The sequence below is a fragment of the Rana temporaria genome, chromosome 7, assembly GCF_905171775.1.
Source record: "Rana temporaria chromosome 7, aRanTem1.1, whole genome shotgun sequence".
NCBI lineage: Eukaryota > Metazoa > Chordata > Amphibia > Anura > Ranidae > Rana > Rana temporaria.
The window spans coordinates 154947008-154971934 of NC_053495.1; the positions used below are offsets into that span (position 1 = coordinate 154947008).

The following is a 24927-nucleotide window of genomic DNA, read 5'->3' on the forward strand; positions in this document are numbered from 1 at the left end:
CAGCGTGACTTTACTCAAGTTGGTGCTGGATATGGGCTTGGTTCTGGATTTTATCATCAATCCAGGAGTTTGGCCAGGAACAGGGGGAGGAGGAGTTCTTGGGCCAAGAATTGGTTGCGCCAGCTTGACCAATTCTCTCATATGCCTCTGCTTAGGGAAATCCAGGAGAATAATCCTGATGACTACAGGAACTTTCTCCGTATGACGGACCCCGTTTTCCACCGTCTGCTGGATCTTCTGTCCCCCTATATCACGAGGCAGGACACTGTGATGCGCCAAGCCATCATGGCCGAGCAGAGGCTTATTGCCACGTTGCGGTACCTGGCGACTGGGAGGAGCCTGCAGGACGTCAAGTTCTCGACAGGCATCTCTCCCCAGGCGCTTGGGATCATCATACTGGACACGTGTTCTGCCATCATACAAGTTCTGCAGGAGGAGTATCTTAAGGTAAGTTTCCTCATTTTAACATCACAATCTATGTCTTTAATAATGTATTCCAAAATATTGTGGGCCAGATTCACGTAGGGCAATTTTTCATCGCAAGTGCCTGATTCACCAAGCACTTGCGATGAAAACCTACGCCTCCGGCGCAAGGCGGGTCAATTTAAATGGGCGTGTGCCATTTAAATTAGGCGCGCTCCCGCACCGGACCTACCGCGCATGCTCTGTTTCCGAACTCCCGCCGCGCTTTGCGCGCCGTGACGTCATTTTTTTGAACGGCGATGCGCGTAGCGTAATTCCGTATTCCCGGACGGCTTACGCAAACGACGTTATTTTTTAAATTTCGACGCGGGAACGACGGCCATACTTTATACAGTAATACGATTGCTGTGTAAAGTTAAGGCACCAAAAAAAAAACGACTAACTTTGCGACGGCAAACTAGACTAGCGGCGATGTAGCGAACGCGAAAATCCGTCGGGAATCGCCGTAACTCCTAATTTGCATACCCGACGCTGGTTTACGACGCAAACTCCCCCCAGCGGCGGCTGCGGTATTGCATCCTAAGATCCGACAGTGTAAAACAATTACACCTGTCGGATCTTCTGGCTATCTATGCATAACTGATTCTATGAATCAGTCGCATCGATAGAAACAGAGATACGACGGCGTATCAGCAGATACGCCGTCGTATCTCTTTTGTGAATCTGGCCCTGTATTTCTTGTTTTTTTCCCTAATTACCATGATTGTAATATGCTGTGTGTTGAATGTTCCAGTTTCTCCCCATGCATGTTGATAAGCTTTCCATGTTCTTTTTGTTGGCCTACCTGCATATTTTTACCTTACCACTATTAAGCTGCCCAGCATGCTATCCTAGGGACAAACACACCTAGCCAATTTTTTTTGTGGCATTTTTTTGTCTACTCCATTGTAGTTCTGCCCCTCCCCCCCTAAAAATGTTTATTGCCCCATCAGAGGGGTGTGGAGTCTGATAATTAAGTGGGCCTATATTTGTGGCCAGAAATACTCACTCCACAATTATTTTCAGAAATGTGAATACTGTGATGTTGCACAAGGATGGTTTTTGTATTGTGTTTGCAATGCTTATGTGCCAAAGTACTAATTTTTTTTTTGTTTGTCCCCACAATTTCCCTCCACGCCACAGGAATGGCAGACTGTGGCTTCCCAATTTGCCCTGCGTTGTGATTTTCCAAACTGCGGAGGAGCAATAGATGGGAAACACGTCCGCATAGTGCCGCCACCCCGTTCGGGGTCGTACTATTTGAATTACAAAGGTTTTAATAGTATCGTGTTGATGGCGGTGGTGTCGGCACACTACAAATTTTTGTATGTGGACGTGGGGAAGAACGGCCGGCTGTCTGATGGGGGAGTGTTCGCGCAGACTGAATTCTACAGGCGTCTACAAACTGGTGGTCTGGAACTGCCACCGGATGAAGACAATGTGGAAGGACTTCCGTTTGTTTTTTTAGCGGACGAAGCTTTCGGGCTTGGACCTCACCTCATGCGGCTTTTTCCCCAGAGGACCCTCACCTCGGAGAGGAGGGTGTTCAATTATCGGCTGGCCAGAGCCCGGAGGGTAGTCGAGAATGCCTTTGGGATACTCGCCAGCCAGTTCCGCCTGTTCCAGACAGCGATACACCTGGCGGAATATAAATTGAACACTGTTGTTTTTGCCTGTTGCATTTTGGCCAATTTTTTACGCAGGCACTCCCAGGCGTACCTACCCAACATCGGTGCTGAGGCAGGACTACCCTCAGATACCCTTCCTGGGCTGGACACTGGTCGCGCTGGCTTGGCCACCCAATCTGCTCGTGAGGTACGTGACAAATATGTTGAGTACTTCATGGGTCATTGCTATGCCTGATCATATTTCTTTCTAAATCGGCCCCCAAAAGAAAGAAATATTCCAAGAAATAATAAATAATTAGACCATTGGACTTTATACAGTTGTTTGTCATTATTGCTTTTTCTCTTTTTACCTGTCTTCCTGGTTCTCCAACTAGTGCACTTCTAGTGCCAAATGTATTTTTCAGGTTTTAGTAAATAACCACAATTGCACATTAGTCACTCATCTACAAACTGGGTATTGAGCATAGAAAGAAGAAGCCACTCTTTTTTGTGTTTTTTTTTTTTTATTTGCAACTTGTTCATTTTCCCAAAATTTTGATTTAGATTTTTTGCAAAACGTGGCTTTTTTTTATTATTATTTTGAATTTTGAATTTTTTTTTTTGCAAAACGTGGCTTTAGTAATTTTTTATTATTTAGATTTTTTTTTATTTGTTTTTGTTATGGATTATCCAAACCAGTTTTTTAATCCAAATCTAAAAATTTACAAACAATGGAACTTACAAAATTCAAACTTTTAATACCAACAACAGTCATGGTCTGATGTCACCCCGGAACACGCCAACATTTGAAGATGCACACATTCTGTGTGACGGGCCAAATGGGGATTTCTCTCCTGAGATACCATGACAAATGTCCACATGTGCTATCTGACATTATGGGTGATCAATGTACGTGTTTTGTGGGTGCAAACCCTTCCTCTCACCTACTTGAGAAGCGAGGAAGGGGTTGTACCCACAAAGCACAGACAATCGATATCCTGTGATGGCAGATAGCACATGTTGACACACTGTGTGTGCATCTTCAAATTTTGGCGCATTGATTTCAAACTTTTAAAAACGGTTGGGGGGGTTCAGTCTTGGACACGGCCCATCATGTCGATGATATTTTTGAAATTTTGTTCAATCACAATCATCCTTTCCCTCATATTGTCAATTTCTGTGCTGCACTCCATGATTTGCTGTATGATAATTTGTGCACTTGCACGTGAAAAATGCGGAGTAGCAGATGTGCTAACACCATCTTCATCCCCTAAAAAAAAAAAAAATTGGTATTGTGCAGACCTATCTACATCTCTTTTTCCCTGTGAAGCTGGGGTGACACTGACCTGTTGGGCTGAGAATCTCCACCTTCTCCTTCTTCCACAACTCCTCCTTCTTCCACAACTTCTCCTTCTTCTTCCACAACTTCTCCTTCTTCTTCCACAACTCCTCCTTCTTCCACAACTTCTCGTTCTTCTTCCACAACTTCTCCTTCTTCTTCCATAAATCCTCCTTCTTCCATAAATTCTCCTTCTTCCATAAATCCTCCTTCTTCCATAACTCCTCTTTCCAAAATTTCTTCTTCCTCCTCCTCTCTTCCTTCCACCACTCCTTCTTCCACATCCTCCTCCTCCACATGCAGATTTTTTTTTTTTTAGAGAGTCTGTGCCTCCCTGCCTCCTCCAAATGCTGTCCTCTTCTTTCCCCTAAATAACATGAAACAAAAATATCAGCACACAGATATCGGAGGGCAGAAATCGCAAACATTGCTTAGAATTGGTTTACAATTTTGTGTTTTTGGGCTTATTCCACCAAACCTAACCTTTGTTTTTATATGACTTAGCCCAAGCTGTGATACTGCCCCTTTTTAGCGAAGTGACACACATGGATGGCCCCCATAAAAATTATTTGTCGGAGACCCTAAAATAGTAATCTAGTTTTGGTGGAGACACAGGTGCTCTTGAGTCCAGATGTGAAAACAGCTGCTTATTATCACTGTGTGAATGAATCCTGTTTGCCTTTCACATTCTAGTAAGTTTGAACAAACACATCATCTTTTCCACAATGTTTAGAAACGTTGTTTTACGCCAAATAGCCATGTCTAGGTGTGCTGTTCCTGGAACAACATAGGATTTCTGAGAAACAATGTGATAACGCTGTTTACTACTACGATCGTTGAAAAAATTCCTATTTACAAAAACAACATAAAAATTCTACATGTGTTCCAAAGTACAACCAGGCCAATGAGGCAGAAGTAGAAATATACATGCCAACAAATTAAGAAAGACAATTGCCAAACAAAATAAGTAAAAGGACCTACTTTTATCAATAATTTTCTTGATCTTCTTAAACTGATGTGGCTCACGCAGTTTAAAGTCCGACAAACGTTTACGGAGCTGCTCTTTGGACCTGGTGACCCCAAACATAGCATAAAGTCTCCTCGCAACCTTGTCCATAATTTTAGCCTTCCTCCGGTTAGGGGTGTTGTATGGGCCATGATCCCCGTCGTAATCCTTCCTCCGCATTATGTCCACCATCTCCACCATCTCTTGTAAAGACATATTTGTTGCCTTGTAGCGTTTGGGCCTGGATTGGGACGTTCCTGCCTCTGTCCCTTCATGCTCATGATGAGAGGTTAATGCACGCTCGTGTGACATTGCCATCTTTTCGTTTCACAGTGATTAGGGGCTTGGAAAAGAGGAAAGGATCCGTCATGGGCGGCGACGAGGGCGGCGTTTCACGCATACGCGGAGTGTAGAAGGAAAACGATGTGATTACGTAGGTTACGCAGAGATTACTCGATCGTTCTGAGCGAGGAGCTACAGAGTTACGCCATCTTTCCGTTTCACAGTGATTAGGGGCGTGGAAAAGAGGAAAGGATCCGTCATGGGCGGCGACGAGGGCGGCGTTTCATGCATGCGCGGAGTGTATAAAAGTAAAATTACGTGATTATGTAGGTTACGCGGAGATTACTCGAGCGTTCTAAGCGAGGAGCTACAGAGACGAAGGTAAGAAATTACAACATGGGATCAGCAGAGGCCTAGAAACTTGAGAGCCATGGGTTGGGGGTTTTGTATGTTGTTTGCACCCTTTTACGCTATTATGTATCTTGGGGCCCAAAATGCTATTTTGCTCTCCAACTGCTTGGACACATCACAAAATCTATATGTGAGAATGCTCTACCTCTTTTTAATTTTAGTCTTGTGTATTCAGATCATGCAAGTATTGTTCTGTGTTGGTTGGACAGAGGTAATTAGGTAGTGTATTATGTCATCAATGCTGAGGGGCATGATATCTACACATGAAATAGTGCCTTGATGATTGCTATCATTAATAATAATTGTGGATGGTTATAGATGCCACGTATTTAGTGAAATGGAACCAAAGGGTCTGCATGTAAAATCATTTTTTTGTACAACAATGGGGCAGAGCTGGCCAGCATTTTAGCAGCAGGAGACATTGTTTTTGTATAGTAGTTTAAAAATGATTGGGCACATATTATGTCAAAGCTGAGCCTTTTTTAAATCGTGTTTTCTGTTTATTTATCTTTTGTTATTCTAGACATCATTTTCTCAAAAAAAAAAAAAAAAAACAATAAGGATAAGGATGGATCAATTGCAAATTCCAGATAACATCCTGCTGTTAATAGAAAAATTTAGAGAAATGCCCATCCTTTGGAATAGCAGGCAGACCAAAGAACGGCAGCACTGAACGAGATAGCATCATACATGCAGACTTGGGTTCCAGAATGCACAGGCACGATGGTCAAGGAGAAAATGGCAAACCTCAGGAGCACGTACAGAAGAACATACAGAGAGCAACAACAAAAAAAATCAGGAGCAACAGCAAGTGAGCCAAAGGAGCCCAAGCTGTGGTACTTCAAGGAGCTCGCTTTTTGGGGGGATCAAATGGAGTGCCGGGACTCACTTTCAAGTCTTCCTTCCAGCCTTCCTTTCACGCTTCCTTGCAGCGGAACTTCCACGGATCCCCACACCCCTGCAGAGTCCGCCGAGGGGCTGGCTGACATGGACTCAGATCTGGCGATCTTCAGTGAGGTATAGTAGTATCCAACATATTTCTTGGCTGCTAATTATTGTTTGTTTATTGAGTTGATATTGTAAACAAAAAACCAAGCTTGGAAACAAAAACACAAGTCGTGGGCATAAAAATAGGTGTCAGGGATGCCAACTGCAGGGGTCAGAAGGAGAGTCTGTTCAAGTTAAATGGAGAAAAACTAAAACAGTCTAGAGCATGAAAATGTGTGTGATTTGATTGTGCAAAATATTACAACATGTCCCTTTTTTATTAGACACAGGAAGAAGAGACCAGCCAGGAGGTGGCAGCTCCCGAGGAACATGTCAGCCAGGCGGAAGCGGTGAGTGGCAGCCAGGAGGAGGCCGGGCCCAGTGGAGTTCAGCAGGTCCCCAGGCCCAGGCTCAGCACCATCAGCCAGGTTCCTCCCCTCCAGATGAGGCGACCAGGCCTAAGGAGGCGCATGAGGCAGGTGGAGGACGAGAGCCTTGAACTGATCAGGGAGGCAAGTGCTATAATGAGGGCCCCCCTCAACCCCACTGAAGCGCCTCCATTGCGCATGAACTAAACCAAGGGGGGAGGAGCAAAGGGTCCTGGCAAAGAACCTGATTAATAAGGTCCTTTGGTGGATGCATAGGGACCTGCTGACCAGGGACACTGATCTAAGTGACCCGGCCCGGCCTGCTCCACATCTGCTACATCCTCCTGCTGCCACATCATCCCCACCTGTAACGGGGCCGTGTACGGGCCCGTGGAAGTTCCGCTGTAAGGCAGCCTGGAAGGAAGGCTGGAAAGAAGACAAGAAAGTGATTCCCTGCCTTCCAGTTGATTAAGCCAAAAAGTGAGCTTGTTGGACTATCACAGCTTGGGTTCCTTTGGTCATGTGCTGCTGCTTCTGTTTTTTTTTTTTCGTGCCTCCTGAGTTTATTAATTTTTTCCTTGATCATGTTGGAATTCCAAGTCTGCATGTATTTTGCTAACTGATCAAGTGCTGCCGTTCTGGTTATTTCTAATTTTATGTTTTGCCAAAATAAATGGCTTTTTTTCTTTACGTTCAAACCTTGTCTATTGTGTTTTATACTGTGGTGATTAGGCATCAAACATTTTAAAAATACAATGTGTCATTTACAAAGGACACAAACTCCTTGGGGGGGGGGGGGGGGTACATTTGGTGTGCCAATTTGGTAAACCATAAAAAAAGTAAAATCACCCACAAAAACAATATGTTGACATAACTTGCCAACAAAAGAAATAAAAAAAATATAGCAAGTTAAAAAAAAAACACAATGTTGACATAACTTGAAAAAAAAAAATCAAATATATAAGATCAACATTAACTAAAAAGAACATAAATATATACATGTGGAGGACAAAAAAAAAAGTTGGGACATCTGGCTAGCAAACATTTACAAAAACTTAAATCACAAGCAAAAAATGTAATATTTCAGTATGGGACAACTCAGTCTATATAGCATCAGCAAGAGAACGGGTTTATTCTAGCAAGAGAACGAAGAAAAAAAACGAGGCAATAAACGACACACTAGATATTTAAAATGACGAATGTGCCATGTCACAAACAAACGCGAGTTTTACCTGAACGAGCGCTCCTGTCCCCTCACTTTGTCTGAGCATGCGCGGGTTTTTGGTCCGATGCTTTTGTGTACTAACCATCGAACATGTCCGACGGACAGGTTTCCAGCGGACAAGTTTCTTAGCATGCTAAGAAACTTTTGTCCGCTGGAAAACGGTCCGCTGGAAAAATGTCCGCTGGAAAACGGTCCGATAGGCCCTACACACGACCAAACATGTCCGCGGAAACTGGTCCGCGGACCAGTTTCAGCGGACATGTTCGGTCGTGTGTACGAGGTCTTATGGTCCGAAAAATATGGTATATCTTTTCATGTGACAAAACCGAAGAAATTACACTTTGCTACAATGTAAAGTATTAAGTGTACAGCTTGTATAACAGCCCTTAAGGTTTAAACCGCTGGCAACAAAAGTGAGTACACCCCTAAGTGATAATGTCCAATTTGGGCCCAAAGTGTCAATATTTTGTGTGGCTACCATTATTTTCCAGCACTGCCTTAACCCTCATGGGCATAGAGTTCACCAGAGCTTCACAGGTTGCCACTGGAGTCCTCTTCCACACCTCCATGACGACATCACAGAGCTGGTGGATGTTAGAGACCTTTGTGCCCCTCCACCTTCCATTTGAGGATGCCCCACAGATGCTCAATAGCGTTTAGGTCTGAAGATATGCTTGGCCAGTCCATCACCTTTACCCTCAGCTTCTTTAGCATGGCAGTGGTTGTCTTGGAGGTGTGTTTGGGGTCATTATCATGTTGGGATACTGCGCTGCAGGGAAGGGATTATGCTCTGCTTCAATATGTCACAGTACATGTTGGCATTCATGGTTCCCTCAATGAACTGTAGCTCCCCAGTGCCGGCAGCACTCATGCAGCCCCAGACCATGACACTCCCACCACCATGCTTGAATGTAAGAAAAACACACTTGTCTTTGTACTCCTCACCTGGTTGCCGTCACACACGCTTGACACCATCTGAACCTTATCAGATCACAGGACATGGTTCCAGTAATCCATGTCCTTAGTCTGCTTTTCTTCAGCAAACTGTGTGCAGGCTTTCTTGTGCATCATCTTTAGAAGAGGCTTCCTTCTGGGACGACAGCAATGCAGAGCAATTTGATGCAGTGTGCGGTGTATGGTCTGAGCACTGACAGGCTGACCCCCACCCCTTCAACCTCTGAAGCGATGCTGGCAGCACTCATGCGACAATTTCCTAAAGACAAACTCTGGATATGACACTAAGCACACGCACTCATCTTCTTTGGACGACCATAGCGAGGCCTTTTCTGAGTGGAACCTGTCTTGGTAATCTTCTTATAGCCAGGGCCATCTTTATTTAGAGCAACAATTCTTTTTTGCAGACCATAAGAGTGTTTTTTGCCATGAGGTGCCATGTTGAACTTCCAGTGACCAGTATGAGAGAGTGAGAGCGATAACACCAAATTTAACACACCTGTTCCCCATTCACGCCCAAGACCTTTTAGCACTAACGAGTCATATGACACCGGTGAGGGGAAATGGCTAAATGGGCGTGTACTAAACTTTGTTGCCAGAGGTTTAGACATTAATGGCTGTGTGTTGGGTTATTTTGGGGGGACAGCACATTTACACTGTTATACAAGCTGTACACTCAATACTTTACATTGTAGAAAAATTTAATTTCTTCAGTGTTGTCACATGAAAAGATATAATAAAATATTTACAAAAATGTGAGGGGTGTATTCACTTTTGTGAGATACTGTGTATATATATATATATATATATATATATATATATATATATATATATATATATTTATTTATATATATATACACACACACACACACACACATACACTGTATATATAGATAGCTATACATACATGCACCACTTTGTTTGTTTAATTGTATATTTATTCCAGTGTCTAACCATGGAGCTAACCAGAAGTTATCTAATTTCTGTAATGTATCAAAGAGTTGACAAACTTTAGAAAAATAATTTTTATTTATAAAGTGACCAATTGACAATCGGTAATCATATTACTTTGCTCTGAATGCTATAATTCAATGAAAGGCAAACTGTGGCTGTTTAGCATAGATTCCTGCACTTTGCACATCTTCATTGATCATTGAACTGCTTTACTGAGGTGAATTTTTCTCATGGAGCAAAAAATGCTCACATTGAATGCCAAATCATGAGGAGAAGCATTTGAAAATAAAATAAAGATTTTGCCTTGTGCGTGATTGGATGATTTTTTACTGCTCTATTGAACTAGGATTACTGAAATCATTTGGTTTTCTGCCATTTGTTATACAGCAGGGGTGTCAAACTCAATTTCATTGTGGGCCGCATCAGCTTTATGATTGTCCTCAAAAGGGCCGGTTGTATCTGTAAGATTAGATGTCCAGCACATCCCCTGCCCTTTACATTAGATGTCAAGAGCCACCCCATCATCAGAAGTTGAGTCCCCCTTATATCACAGTGCACCCCCCTTTCCTTATACTGCTGCTGGGAAGAAGCTGGATGCATTGCTTAAAAGCAGAAAGTAGGGGTCTGGAGGAGGACCATAGGAGGTCTGGAGCTCTCCTGCAGCTGCAGGAGAGGTGCGAGGGCCACATGAAATGGCCTGGAGGGCCGGATTCGGCCCGCGGGCCTTGTGTTCGACAACTGTGTTACAGTATTTGAATGTGTCTCATGAGCTGGAAACACATTGAATGCATTATATCAAAGTGAGATTTAAATGAACAGTGACTTACAAGAGTATGACTTTCACCAAATATTGAACCAAGTTCGCAACCTGTACACTCCTGCAATGAGAGTATAAAGTACATTATTAAATTACTATATTTATAGGCGTATAACACACACAGACGTATAACACGCACCCTAACTTTAAGAGGAAAGTTTCAGGAAAAAAACTTTCCACAGCACCTGAACAGTACACAGACCCCCTGCACAGTACACAGACCCCTGCACAGTACACAGACCCCCTGCACAGTAGATGCACCCCCTGAACAGTACACAGACCCCCTGCACAGTACACAGACCCCCTGAACAGTACACAGACCCCCTGAACAGTAAACAGACCCCCTGCACAGTACACAGAGCCCCTGCACAGTACACAGAGCCCCTGCACAGTACACATACCCCCTGAACAATACACAGACCCCCTGAACAGTACACGCACCCCCTGCACAGTACACATACCCCCTGCACAGTACATGGACCCCTTTTCCTGCATAGTACAAAGCCCCATTTCCTTGCACATCACACAGTACACGGACCCCCTGCACAATACATGGACCCCCTGCACAGTACATGGACCCCTTTCCCTGCATAGTACACAGACCCCTTTCATTGCATAGTACACAGACCCCTTTCCTTGCACATCACACAGCCCCCTTATGCTACACATCACACAGTACACACACCCCCTGCACAGTAAACGCACCCCCTGCACAGTACATGACCCTCTGCACAGTAAACTGACCCCTTACCCTGCATAGTACACAGACCCCTTTCCCTGAATAGTACACAGAACCCTTTCCCTGAATAGGAATAGTACACAGACCCCTATCCTTGCATAGTACACAGCCCCCTTTCCTTGCACATAACACAGCCCCCTTATCCTGCACATCACACAACCAGCGTTCATTATAAAGCACTCCCAGGAGACCCCCAGTCTCCTGGGACACAATTGCCAGCATACTCTAAAGCAGGGGTCTCCAAACTGTGGCCCGAGGGCCAGATGTGGCCCTTTGCTAGCTTTTATCCGGCCCTCAGGGCTTTATTCCTCCCACTGATATGAGGCACTATTCTTCCCACTGACTCCAACAAGGGGGAACTTTTTCTTCTACTGATACCAATGATGAGATACAATTACTCCTACTAATAGGGGCACTACTCCTTATCCTACTGATCGCAAACTATGAGGCCATATTTTTTCTCACCAATGCTGGGCCCGGGGGTTTTTCTACCCTGCTGGTCACAATCCGGCCCTCCTAAAGGCTGAAGAACAATAAACTGGCCCTTTGTTTGAAAAGTTTGGAGACCCCTGCTCTAAAGTAAAAACATCACTGTCAATCCCTTCTCATACACCACTCCTCCTGTGCCACTCTCATTATAAATCAAAGATTTTAAATACCTAAATTAACGCCACTCTCTCGTGGACCTGGTCATGTGACTGCTCTCCTCTGCTGTTTCATTAACAGTCATATGACCGCTCTCCTCCTCCAATCAAAAGCTACACTCAAGGAGGAGAGCAGCCAGCAAGAGCCACGTTAATTGAGTTATTTAGAGGCTTTCATTTACATCGAAAGTGGCACAGGAGGAGCGGTATATGAGAAGGGGCTGGCAGTAATGTTTTTTGTATGCTGGCAGCACTGTCCCAGGGCCAGAGAGAGATGGGGCAGCCGGCCTGACACACCTCCCCAATGAGTGGCACCCAGGGCGGACCGCCCCATTGGTACAAAAATATATATTGGCGTATAACACGCAGGAACTGTTTACCCTCTGTTTTCAGGTGAAAAAGTGCGTGTTATACACCGATAAATAAGGTCTATTAATAGTAATAAAAAAATACTTAAATTTGAATACTATCTTTTTTTTCATTCTATAAGCTGTACCAATAAAGTGATTCTGAAGGCAGAGTTTTTTTTTTTTTTTTTACCTTAATGCATTCTCTGCATAAAGGTAAAAAAAAAAACTTCTGTGTTCAGTTCCTTCCCCCAGCCCCCATTATACTTACATGAGCCCAATCTTGATCCAGCCCTGTGCTAAAGAGCAGTGGCTCTCTCCTCTCTCTCTGGGCATGGAGGCAATGACAGCCAATGAGCAGAGATGGAGCTGAGTATCAATGGACACACAGAGCATAGCTCAGGATCAAGCCCACATTAGTGTCCCCATAATAAGTAGCATTTTATGGGGACACTCAGAAGGGGGAGAAGTCAGGAGCACAGGTGGGGGACCTCAGAAGAGGAAGAATAGGGTTGATCTGTGCAAAACCATTGCAAGCCTAAGGGCAGCTAAACTGAAAAGGAAAAATCATCACAGGGGACATAACTTTAATTTCCTATGTTCATCTTGGTAATAAAAAAATTAAAAAAATATTCTTAAACAGCTAATCTGTACATACAATCATAAATTAGTTCTACGCACCAGTGCATTAGCGAATTCTTTTGCTGCAGCGTTGTAATTCTTTTCATTTTTATCCTCCTAAAAAAAATACCATGGAGTGAAGATTACAGTTATTGTAACGGCCCTATTAAAAGTCAGATCTCTTAAAGCAATCTCAACAAACCAATAAAACTTTATGAAAGCCCTTAGACAGGTGACAGATGGTTTCTGTGGCTTTATTCTTAAATCTGTTCCCCACCACCTCAACACTCTGAATATCTTGGCTTTTGGTATTGTTATTTTCATATTTTGTAAATGTTATTGTGGGCTGGTTTACACCACAAAGATGCACTCCAGAGCCTTTCCAGGTGTGTTTCTGCATGGGCGTTTTTAGCACGTTTTTGATGCGTTCCAGAAAATTGTTGTTGCGTTTTTGATGTGGTTTCGGATGCATTCCAGGAGCTTTTTTTCTTGTTTTTTTTCCACTATACTAGAGTCCAGTGTGTTTCAGTGTGTTTTTGATACGTTTTACTGAATTCCCGTCCAGTACAGTGCAGGAAAAATGCAGCAGGTTCTACTTATTTTCTGGAACTGGAAAGCCATGGAACTGACTGCACTGGTGTGAACCATGCCATTGGAAACCATGTAACCTTTTTTCCAATGCGATTTTGATGCAGAAAAAAAATGCACTGGACTGCATGTGGTGTGAACTAGCCCTAAATGTTAACAGTTTTCTGTATAATTGCATAGTTACATAGTTGGCGAGGTTGAACAAAAGACACAAGTCAACCTATGTGTGTGTGTGTGTGCGTGTGTGTGTGTGTTTATGTTAATGGTACATTGTATATCCTTGTAGCCTTTCCACATAGCTGAGGTCCTCCAGTCCCTTTATTAGCTTTGTTTATGTGTATGTGTTTATGTTAATCGTACATTGTATATATCTGTATGTTGTGGTCGTTAACCACTTAAGGACCACCTAACGCCGATATACGTCGGCAGAACGGCACGGCTGGGCACAATCACATAAGGGTATGTCCCCTTTAAGTGCCCAGCCATGGGTCGCGGGACCCGCAGACCCGATCGCCGCCGGTGTCCCGCGATCAGTCACAGGAGCTGAAGAACGGGGAGAGGTGTGTGTAAACACACCTCCCCCGTTCTTCCCAGTGGCAATGTCAGTGATCGTCTGTTCCCTGATATAGGGAAAGATGATCAATGATGTCACATGTCCAGCCCTGCCCCCTTACAGTTAGAAACACATATGAGGTCACACTTAACCCCTACAGCGCCCCCTAGTGGTTAACTCCTAAACTGAAATTGTAATTTTCACAGTAAACAATGCATTTTTATAGCACTTTCGCTGTGAAAATGACAATGGTCCCAAAAATGTGTCAAAATTGTCCGATGTGTCCGCCATAATGTCACAGTCATCAAAAAAATCTCTGATCGCCGCCATTAGTAGTAAAAAAAAAAAAAAAATAATAAAAATGCCATAAAACTATCCCCTATTTTGTACACTATAAATTTTGCGCAAACCAATCGTTAAACGCTCATTGCAATTTTTTTTACCAAAAATATGTAGAGGAATACTATTTAATATATGCTATTAATGCTATTTATTATAGCAAAAAGTAAAAAATATTGCATTTGTTTCAAAATTGTCACTCTATTTTTGTTTATAGCGCAAAAAATGAAAACCGCAGAGGTGATCAAATACCACCAAAAGAAAGCTCTATTTGTGGGAAAAAAAATACACCAATTTTGTTTGGACCGCGCAATTGTCAGTTAAAGTGACGCAGTGCCGAATCGCAAAAAGGGGCAAGGTCCTTTAGCTGCATAATGGTCCGAGTCTTAATGCCGTGTACACACGATAATTTTTCAACATGAAAAAAAAATGACGTTTTTCGGCACTTCATCATTAAAACGACGTTGCCCACACACCATCGTTTTTAAAAAATGCTCTAGCAAAGCGTGGTGAAGTACAACACGTACGACGGCACTCTAAAGGGGACGTTCCTTGAGAATGACGCCACCCTTGTGGCTGCTTTAGCTGATTCTGTGTTAATTAAAGACGATTCACGCTTTTCTGTCTGTTACAGCATGATGAATGTGCTTAATCCATTACAAATGGTAGTTTTACCAGAACGAGCGCTCCCATCTCATAACTTGCTTCTGAGCATGTGCAGGTTTTTAACGTAGTTTTAGCCCACACACGATCATTTTTTACAACCCAAAAAACAACATAGTTTAAAACGTCATTAAAAAATGCAGCATGTTCGGAAAAAAAATGTTGTTGTTTTTCAGAACCCGAAAAATGATGTGAAGCCCACACACGATCATTTTAAATGACATTTTTTTAAAACTACGTGTTTTTCATGCCGAAAAATGATCATGTGTACGCGGCATAAGTGGTCAAGGAGTCGATCTAATAATTTTTTCAAATTATAGATGCTCCCTGCTGATACCACTGCTTGCAGAAGAAAATTCCACATCCTTACTGCTTGGACAGTAAAGAACCCTTTAAGCAGTTTAAGGTTAAACCGCTTCTCTTCTAATTTTAGTTAATGGCCACCTTTTAACTTCCCTTTCACTGAAAAGTTTTTTCCCTATGCTTGGGTCAACAGTATGATATTGGTACATTGATATCATATCAAGTGTCTCCTCTCCAGAGAGAATAAGTCCATAGCTTGTAGCCTTTCCCCATAGCGGAGGTTCTCCAGTCCCTTTATTAGCTTTGTTGGCCTTCTCTAGACTCTCTACCGTTTCAGCACATCCTTCCTGAGGACTGGTGCCCAGACCTGGATGGCATACTCCAGGTGTGGCCGGACCAGAGTCTTGTAGAGTGGGAGAATTATCGTTTTGTCTCTGGAGTGAATCCCCTTTTTAATGCATGCCAATATTCTGTTTGCTTTGCTTGCAGCAGCTTGGCATTGCATGCCATTGCTGAGCCTGTCCTCTACTAGGACCCACAGGTCATTTTCCATCCTAGATAATTCTCCCCCAGCGAGTAACTTGCATTCATATTTTTGACACCCGAATGCATAACCTTGCATTTTTCAACATTAAACGTAATTTGCCATGTAGTTGCCCACCTCATTAAATTTGCTTAGGTCTTTTTGCAAGGTTTCCACATCCTGCGTAGAAGTTTTTGCCCTGCTTAGCTTTGCATAGTCAGCAAAAACTGAGATTGAGCTGTTTATCCCATCCTCGAGATCGTTTATGAATAAACTGTGGCCAGTTTTCAATCCAGGTGCTCACCCCATGGTCCAGGCAAACAGACCTTAGTTTGTACAGTAAACGTTTGTGGGAAACTGTATTGAAAAAAAAAATCCAGATACACCACATTTACGGGCCTTCCTTTATCTAGATGGCAGCTCACTTCTTCATGGAACGTTAATAGATTGGTCTGACAAGAATGATTCTTCATGAATCCATGCTGATTACTGCTAATGATACCATTTACATTACTAAAATATTGTATATAGTCCCTTATCATCCCCTCCAATAGCTTGCATACTATTGATGTTAGGCTAACTGGCCTGTAGTTTATAGGGATATATCTCTGCCCTCTTTTAATTATTGGTGCTACATTGGCTTTTCTCCAATCAGCCAGTTCCTTTCCAGTCAGTAAACCGTCCACAAAAATTAGGAACAGTGGTCTGGCTATAACCCAAATAAGTTCTTCAAGAACCCTCAGGTGCAACCTGAAACCTTGGTCCCGGTGACTTATTTATATTAAGTTTATCAAGTCTATTGCTGATTCTGTCTTCTGTTAGCCATGAGGGTACTTCCTGTGACATGCTAGTGAAGACTGAGTAGCAGAATATATTCAAAACCTTTGCTATCTCTCCGTCTTTTGTAACCAGATTCCCTTCATCATCGCTTATGGGGCCAATATGTTCTGGCCTCTCTTTTACATTTTTTTTGTTATTTTTAATACTCTCCTCTGCGATGTGCCTTTTGTGTTCTATTTTAGCTGCCCTGATTGCACCCTTACAGTTCTAATGCATTCTTTGAAAAGTTGGAATGACGACAATGACCCCTCCGCCTTGTATTTTTTTAAGGCCTTTCCTTTTGTTTTCCTTAGCTCCATTAGTAATATTGTCCCTCACATTCTCTTGCACATCATTTTTGATATACAGGCATACCCATCTCCCTTTCTTACCCTCTCTATCTCTGTGATATAGGGAATACCCCTCAATGGTTGCCAGTAGGGATGAGCCGAACACCTCCCTGTTCGGTTTGCAGCAGAACCTGCAAACACACCAAACGTCCGTGTGAACTTTAGAACCCCGTTAAAGTCTATGGGACTCGAACGTTTGAAATCTAAAGTGCTAATTTTAAAGGCTAATATGCAAGTTATTGTCCTGAAAAGTGTTTGGGGACCTGGGTCCTGCCCCAGGGGACATGTATCAATGCAAAAAAAGTTTTAAAAACGGACGTTTTTTCGGAAGCAGTGAATTTAATAATGCTTAAAGTGAAACAATAAAAGTGAAATATTCCTTTAAATTTCGTACCTAGGGGGGTGTAAAGTAAGCCTGTGAAATAGCACATGTTTCCGGTACTTAGAATTGTCTCTGCACAAAGTGTCATTTCTGAAAGAAAAAAAGTCATTTAAAACTGACTTGCGGCTATAATGAATTGTCGGCTCCCGGCAATTCAGAGATAATTCATTCATAAAAAAAAAAAAAGCAAGGGGTCCCCCAAAATTCAGTTACCAGGCCCTTCAGGTCTGGTATGGATATTAAAGCGGGGGTTCACCCTATAAACAATTTCTAACACTACATCCAGCCCAGTTCTGCAAATAAAATGACACTGACCTTTTTTTTCGCCGTAGATAGCATTTATCGTTATAATTCACCGTGGCTTCCGGGTAGGGAATCCCGCGGGAGTGGGTGCACCGGCGCCGAATAGAGCCGAGCCGACCCAAGCTTCTTTCGGGAAGTCGTGACGCGCTGTATGCGCCGTCGTTTAGCATGTCAATCAATTGGCATGTCAATAGGAACGCCCACTCCCACGGGATTCCCTACCCGGAAGCCGCGGTGAATTATAAGGATAAACGCTATCTACGGTGAAAAAAAAAAAAAGGTCAGTGTAATTTTATTTGCAGAACTGGGCTGGATGTAGTGTTATAATTTTTTTATAGGGTGAACCCCTGCTTTAAGGGGAACCCCGCCTCAATTAAAAAAAAATTGCATGGAGTTCCCCCAAAAATCCACACCAGACCCCTTATCCGAGCATGTAACCTGGCCGGCCGCAGAAAGGAGGGGGGGCAGAGAGCGGCCCCCCCTCCTGAACCGTACCAGGCCACATGCCCTCAACATGGGGAGGATATCCCCATGTTGATGGGGACAAGGGCCTCATCCCCACAACCCTTGCCTGGTGGTTGTGGGGGTCTAACGGGCGGGGAGCTTATCAGAATCTGGAAGACCCCTTTAACAAATGGGACCCCCAGATCCTGGCCCCCCTATGTGAATTGGTAATGGGGTACAACTCCACGCCATTTTTTTTTAAATTTGGGGTGGAGTTCCCCTTAAAATCCACACCAGACCTGAAGAGACTGGAATGGATATTTGGGGGGAACCCCACGTAATTTTTTTTTTAAATTGATGGCGGGGGTTCCCCTAAATATCCATAACAGACCTGAAGGGCCTGATAATTGAATTTGGGGGGACCCCACACTTTTATTTTTTATGAATGAATTCTCTCTGAATTGCCGGGAGGCAACAATTCATTATAGCCGCGAGTCGGTTTAAATTACTTTTTTTCCTTCAGAAATGACACTTTGTGCAGGGACAGTTCTAAGTACGGGAAACCTGCGCTATTTCACATGCTTACTTTACACCCCCCCAAGGTACGAAATTTAAAGGAATATTTCACTTTTATTGTTTCACTTTAAGCATTATTAAATTCACTGCTCCCAAAAAAACGCCCGTTTTTAAAACTTTTTATTGCATTGATACATGTCCCCTGGTGCAGGACCCAGGTCCCCACCAATAACTTGCATATTAGCCTTTAAAATGAGCACTTTAGATTTCTCCCATAGACTTTAACAGGGTGTTCCGCGGCTTTTCGAATTTGCCGCGAACACCCCAAATTGTTCGTTGTTCGCCGAACAGGCGAACAGGCAATGTTCGAGTCGAACATGAGTTCGACTCAAACTCAAAGCTCATCCCTAGTTGCCAGACAATCATGAGAGCTGTCAAACCAAGTCTCTGAAATTTCCACAAAATCAAAATCCTCCTCGTACATCATCAGCTCCAGTTCTCCCACCTTGTTAACCAGACTTTTATTATTAGTTTACAAGCCTCATAGTTTTTTCCAGTCGCATAATATCGCTTTGTTCATTGTTATAAGACTGTAATTTGTATTAGTCAACTTAGTTACCTTGGCCCAGATTCAGGTAGAGCCGCGCAATATTTGCGTGGGCAAAGGGCAACGATTTTTGCTCTGCGCCCACGCAAATATTTCGATTTGCCAGCGATTCACGGAGCAGTAGCTCCGTAAATTGCGCGGGCGCTATGCTAATTTGCCCTGCGTAAGGGCGCCTAATGTAAATGATCCCGCCGGGGGCGGGAATCATTTAAATTAGGCGCGCTCCCGCGCCGAGCGAACAGCGCATGCTCCGTCGGGAAACTTTCCCGACGTGCATTGCGGCAAATGATGTCGCAAGGACGTCATTTGCTTCTAAGTGAACGTGAATGGCATCCAGCGCCATTCACGAATCACTTACGTAAACAACGTGAAATTCAAATTTCACGAGCGGGAAGGGCGGCTATACTTTAGCATTGGCTGCCCCTACTATGAGAAGGGGCAGCCTTACGCTAAAGCCGCCGTACGGAAACTCCGTACCTGGCGTGCGCTGGGCCCGGGCAAGTTTTGTGAATCGGTGATAGTATGCTATTTGCATACTATACGCCGATCACAATGGCCGCACCCCCTAGCGGCCAACGCAAGAATGCAGCCTAAGATATGAAGGCATAAGGAGGCTTATGCCTGTCATATCCTAGGCTGCAGTCCGCGTAGCGATGTTCCTGAATCAGGGGCATTCGCTACGCGGGAGCAAAACAGCTATTGCGCCGCGCAACCTATGGTTGCGCGGGCGCAAAAGCTTCTTGAATCTGGGCCCTTGGGTTTAGGTATTTTAGTCTCCCTACTGCTAATGCCCCCAATACTACCCGCTGAACCTTGTACCACTCTGGTTATCTCTACATCTGGACCCTTCCCCCATCACCTACTGTAGTTTAAAAGCCCCTCTAACTTTTCGGCCATATTCTCTCCCAGCAGAGTTGCACCCTTCCCATTTAGGTGCAGTCTGTCCCTACTAAAAAGCTGGTAACTGACTGAGAAGTTGGACCATTTTCCTAGGAACCCAAACCCCTTCTTTCTACACCAAATCCTCAACCACTTGTTAATTTCCCTAATCTCCCACTGCCTCTCTGGTGTGGCTCGAGGTTCCAGTAGTATTTCTGAGAATACTACCTTGGGGGTCCCTTCCTCAATTTAGCACCTAAATCCCTAAAATCATTTTTTAGGACTCTCCATCTTCCTCTGACTTTGGTGCCAAAGTGTACCATGACAGCTGGGTCCTCCCCAGCCCCTATCAATAATCCATTTACCAGATCAGTGATGTGCCAAACACGAGAGCCCAGTGAACAACATACAGTTCGGTGCTTCAGGTCTTTTTGACATATAGCCCTCTCTGTCCTTATAATAATTGAGTCCCCTACCACCAGAATCTGTCTTATCTTAGCCTTAGCCTTGCTCCAATCCTCACTGGAGGAGTTTTTCCCTTGGCAGCAAGGGGCATCACTCTGCTCCAGCAATGCTGGTCCCTGACCGATATCTCTAACATCACGCAACATAATGTATTTATTGGGATGTTCCAGCCCAGGACCGACCTCCCTAACCCTTTCCCCTCTACCTTTCCAAACTGTCACCCAACTACCCTGCACTGGTGCCTGCACCCCTGTATTTCCACACGCCTCTGTGCTGGCCCTTGCCGGCGCCTGCCGGGTACGTTCTAAACTCTCCTTTAGTATGGAGATTCTTCTCAGTGTTGCCAGCTGCTTCCCTAGATTCAGCATCTGGGCTTCCAGGGAATCAATGTGCTTTAATTTTGTACAGCAGTATTCGCCATTGATCGCATGATCGAGGAACGCATACATGCCCCAAGATGTACACAGTCGCATCTCCACACCCGCCAGGCATTGTACCCACTAATTTAATGGGAATTGGGAATTATACTCCGTCCAATTAACTGACAACTAGCTTCCTGACTCTAATACTCAAAAATACACAGGTACTCAACAATACAAAGGTACAACAATACTCAGTTACTCAACAGTACCCAACAATGCTCAGTTACCCAACAATACCCAGTTACCCAACAATACCCAGCAATACTCAGTTACCCAACAATACTCAGTTACCCAACAGTACTCAGTTACCCAACAGTAAACAGTTACCCAACAGTATTCACAATACTCAGTTACCCAACAATACTCAGTTACTCACAATAATTGGTTACCCACAAATACTCAGTTACCCAACAGTACTCACAATACCCAGTTACCCAACAATACCCATCAATACTCATTTACCCAACAATACTCAGTTACCCAACAGTATTCATTTACCCAACAATACCCAGCAATACTCAGTTACCCAACAGTACACAGTTACCCAACAGTACTCACAATACTCAGTTACTCAACAATACTCATTTACTCACAATAATCAGTTACCCACCAATACTCAGTTACCCCAAAATACTCAGTTATCAAACAGTGCTCAGTTACTCAACAGTACTTACAATACTCAGTTACCCAACAATACCCAGTTGCCTGACAATACTCAGTAGTACTCAGTTCCTCAAAATACTCAGTAGTAATTAGTTACTCACACTGCACCCCCCTCAGCCAGAGTCCCCACTACACACAAACAGTTAGTCTTTTCTATTTGTTGTGCCTTCCTGCTTCAGCTCAGCCTCCCCTGTCAACTGTAACTTGCAGGGCTTGTCAGCACATTCAGTCTCCTCTGGTCAGCCTGCCTCTCACTGCTCCCACCATTTCCCTGGCTGGCCTGTCATACCCCCCTCTCTGGTCTGCAGTTATACTTACCTGCAGCCTCTCCCGGTCAACATGTCACCTCCTGGTTCCTCTGGTTTCTCACCCGCCTCCTCTGTCTCCTTCTGAGGGAAGACTGCCCCCAGTCACCCCCGCTCAACCTTCTCAATGGCCCATGCATGCCGCTCTCTGTCCCCGGGTCACCTGCCACCACTCTCGGTTTCATTGGAGGGGGGTTCGGTCTGCAGCTCCCTCACTATCTTTGGCCACCAAAATGCATTGGCTTTTGGTAAATATATTTCCTAATATTAGCAATATAATTATTGCATATGTACCACTGCTGAGAATGTTTTGGTTTCATGAACAATTTCACCTGTACAATGTATCTTTTTCTAGAGTTTCTTCTCCTTTTTCTTCCAAAAGAAGACCTATACTGACAAGGTTGAAACGAGTCAGGGTCTTTAGTATGATCAAATTATAGTTATATCGTGCTATGTCATTTGTATGTATATGTTTTTATTTCAAATTCCAGAGCTCATGTTTTGATATAAACAGATGTTCTCTGTGAAGAACTTTTTACAATAAATTTTTTTTTTTTTTAAATAATATATAGTATTTATTTCTTGCTGCAAATAAAACCCCTGGGGAATCCCTTCCAATTAATTTATATTATTTTTTTATTTTTTCACCAAAAGTTTTGTGCTGTTTGTTTGTTGCTCTCATATATATGTTTGTGTTGCTGTCTGTGAACCTGCTAAGATGTTTCACTTGCCCCGATTGTCCTGATGACCATTGACGCAGGGCATAAGGTGATAAAAAATGCTAAATATTACAGCTGTCATCTGGACAACAGTTGAGGGGAAATCTTGCAATGTAGGGACACCTGTTTTTAAAACAGCTGTCTAAGAAGAAAATTCCCCCATTATATAGAGATTTCCTCTCACTTCCTATTGCATCTCCAGGATGGCAATTAAATTGAAATCTCCCTTTTGGTACACAGATTGCAAAAAAAAGAAGAGATAAAACAAAGAATAATAAGTAAATTAAGAAAAAAGTTTAAATGATTCAGTCTACTCTCTTGCTGTTAATAGGATAATCTCAAGCGAGCTGAGAATGCTGAAAATTATTATTTTTTAGAATTACTAATATCCACGTTGCCAATATCTCCTTCAAATAACTCACATTTAACCTTCACTTGTTATTCTTATTTGGCTCTCTCCACTGTTTTACAGAAATGTCTTCATGAGAGAAATAATCACAATTTTTTTTACCTGGTAGTAGTTAACTGAGGGTGAATACGACTAACTATGACTAGGTATACCACAGCCGGGATTAAAAATGAGATGCTCCACACACATTATTTTTGTATAGAGGCTCTTTATATAAAGTGCTTTCAAATAGGTTTATTTTGTAACATTTTGTTATAGTCACAATAAAATGTACCTGAAATTGATTGTATGCACAATCAAATTTGGCAACAGCGGGAAAAAAATATCCAAGATCCTAAAATTGAATGACATATGTTAGAAATGAATATATCCAACACTCTTAATAAAGAAATGCATTGTAATATTACAGGATGATGAAAATGTATTAAGCAAGAGGAACCAATGAAATGAATGGAACTATTTCATAAAGGAATATAGACTGCTTACTTAAGATGGCCATAGAGGGTTTGGGTACAACCAGCCTGTCAGATTTTAAATGCAATTATTGTTAGCCGCTATTATAGCTTCTAGCATTAATCTTTGTGTTCTCTTGACAGGGATGGCTTTCCACACCCACCATCGAGAGACCACAATGTCTCCACTGTTTGTGTTGATGGGGAAATAGATACATTTTCTTTCCTGCAACCCGTGGTTGCAGCAGAGTAAATCGTTTCATCTATGGCCAGCTTTAGCAAAGTAAAGGTTGTCTTAGCTTAGTAAAACAATGACACTGTGTTCACTTAAATCATACATTGCGTGTATTAAATGTGAACACAATGTTTCCTCATGCACTTAGCTAAGTAAGCTACCTCCTCTATTGCTTTAGCACAGTAACCTTGTAAAAGTGAGGTCTTTTTTATTAAACAAAATTAACATGACATTGCTTTTACAGTTTAAATTAAAGATACAATATATATGTAAATGAATGTAATACAAGATGTCATATTTTTAAATCAACAAATGTATATGTAACCAAGGACATGCCATTGAATATCTGGGCCCTACAGTCTATTCTATATTCCAAATGTAAAATTAGGGGTGACATAACAGCATGATTTTGTTTTGAGTAGTTTTACCGATATCACTTACCCATACAATCCATTATCCAGATTCCGACTGAACTAAATTAAAAATAACACGCTCTACCTTGTCTTGTTTACAAATAAAGGAAATAAAAAAAATAATACAATTGTTTATATTTTTTATGTTAATTACCACTTTACCTCCAGTGCTTTTGCAAGGCAATCATCATCATCACCATAGGAAACAGGCGTTTCTGAACATCCAGTAGCTATAATGCAATGGCATAACATAGACATAGAGGAATATTAACTGAAGACCTCCCAAACATGTGTCCATATTTTCTAGCAATATAATACAAACGTCTTGATTAATAGTCCTTACCCTGGCAGGAGCTCAAACGGAACAGTGCAAAAAGCAGGATGATCTTCATTGTATTGATTTCAACGAGTGGGTGATTGCCTGTACATCTCCGCTTCTCTTATACTTGTTAAAGTCAGTGACATCATTAAACACATGACATAGTGCCACGCACACACACGCTGTCACATGTCAGAGACTTTTAAAAAAAAAACGTTCTTGATGATGAAACATCCAATCAGATCTGTTGGCACTCTTGGTGCCAGTTAGGAAAACAAGCGGTGCTTGCCAAGACTAAATTTAAACACTAAATACCAAATGTATTTGTTTTAATCTGGCTTCCTACCATCTAACCTTTCTGCACATTATGGCCATTTTTCAATTTTTCTCATTTCTATTATGATAATGTTTTAAGTGTTAAGAATTGTCTTTATGGTGATGAAAAATTGTAGGAAGGTGCCTAGAGAAGAATTGCATTTAAAGCAGCACTGCA

At 42.8% G+C, this 24927-nt stretch overlaps 1 protein-coding gene across 2 annotated transcripts in view; it reads right to left on the reverse strand.

Annotated features, from left to right (window-relative positions):
• LOC120945789 overlaps positions 1 to 24645 on the reverse strand; it is a 90416-nt gene extending 65771 nt beyond the window's left edge. Inside the window, exons 1-5 of one of the 2 annotated variants that reach the window (XM_040360194.1) lie at positions 24459 to 24637; positions 24278 to 24345; positions 23290 to 23349; positions 12824 to 12880; positions 10423 to 10473 (exon numbers count right to left, since the gene is read on the reverse strand). In XM_040360194.1, the coding sequence (XP_040216128.1) occupies positions 10423 to 10473; positions 12824 to 12880; positions 23290 to 23349; positions 24278 to 24345; positions 24459 to 24507 (285 nt within the window). In that variant the 5' untranslated portion in view covers positions 24508 to 24637. Of the gene's footprint in view, positions 1 to 10422; positions 10474 to 12823; positions 12881 to 23289; positions 23350 to 24277; positions 24346 to 24458 lie in introns of both variants that reach the window. The other variant, XM_040360195.1, reaches the window with a different exon arrangement.
• Between the last annotated feature and the right edge of the window lie 282 nt (positions 24646 to 24927).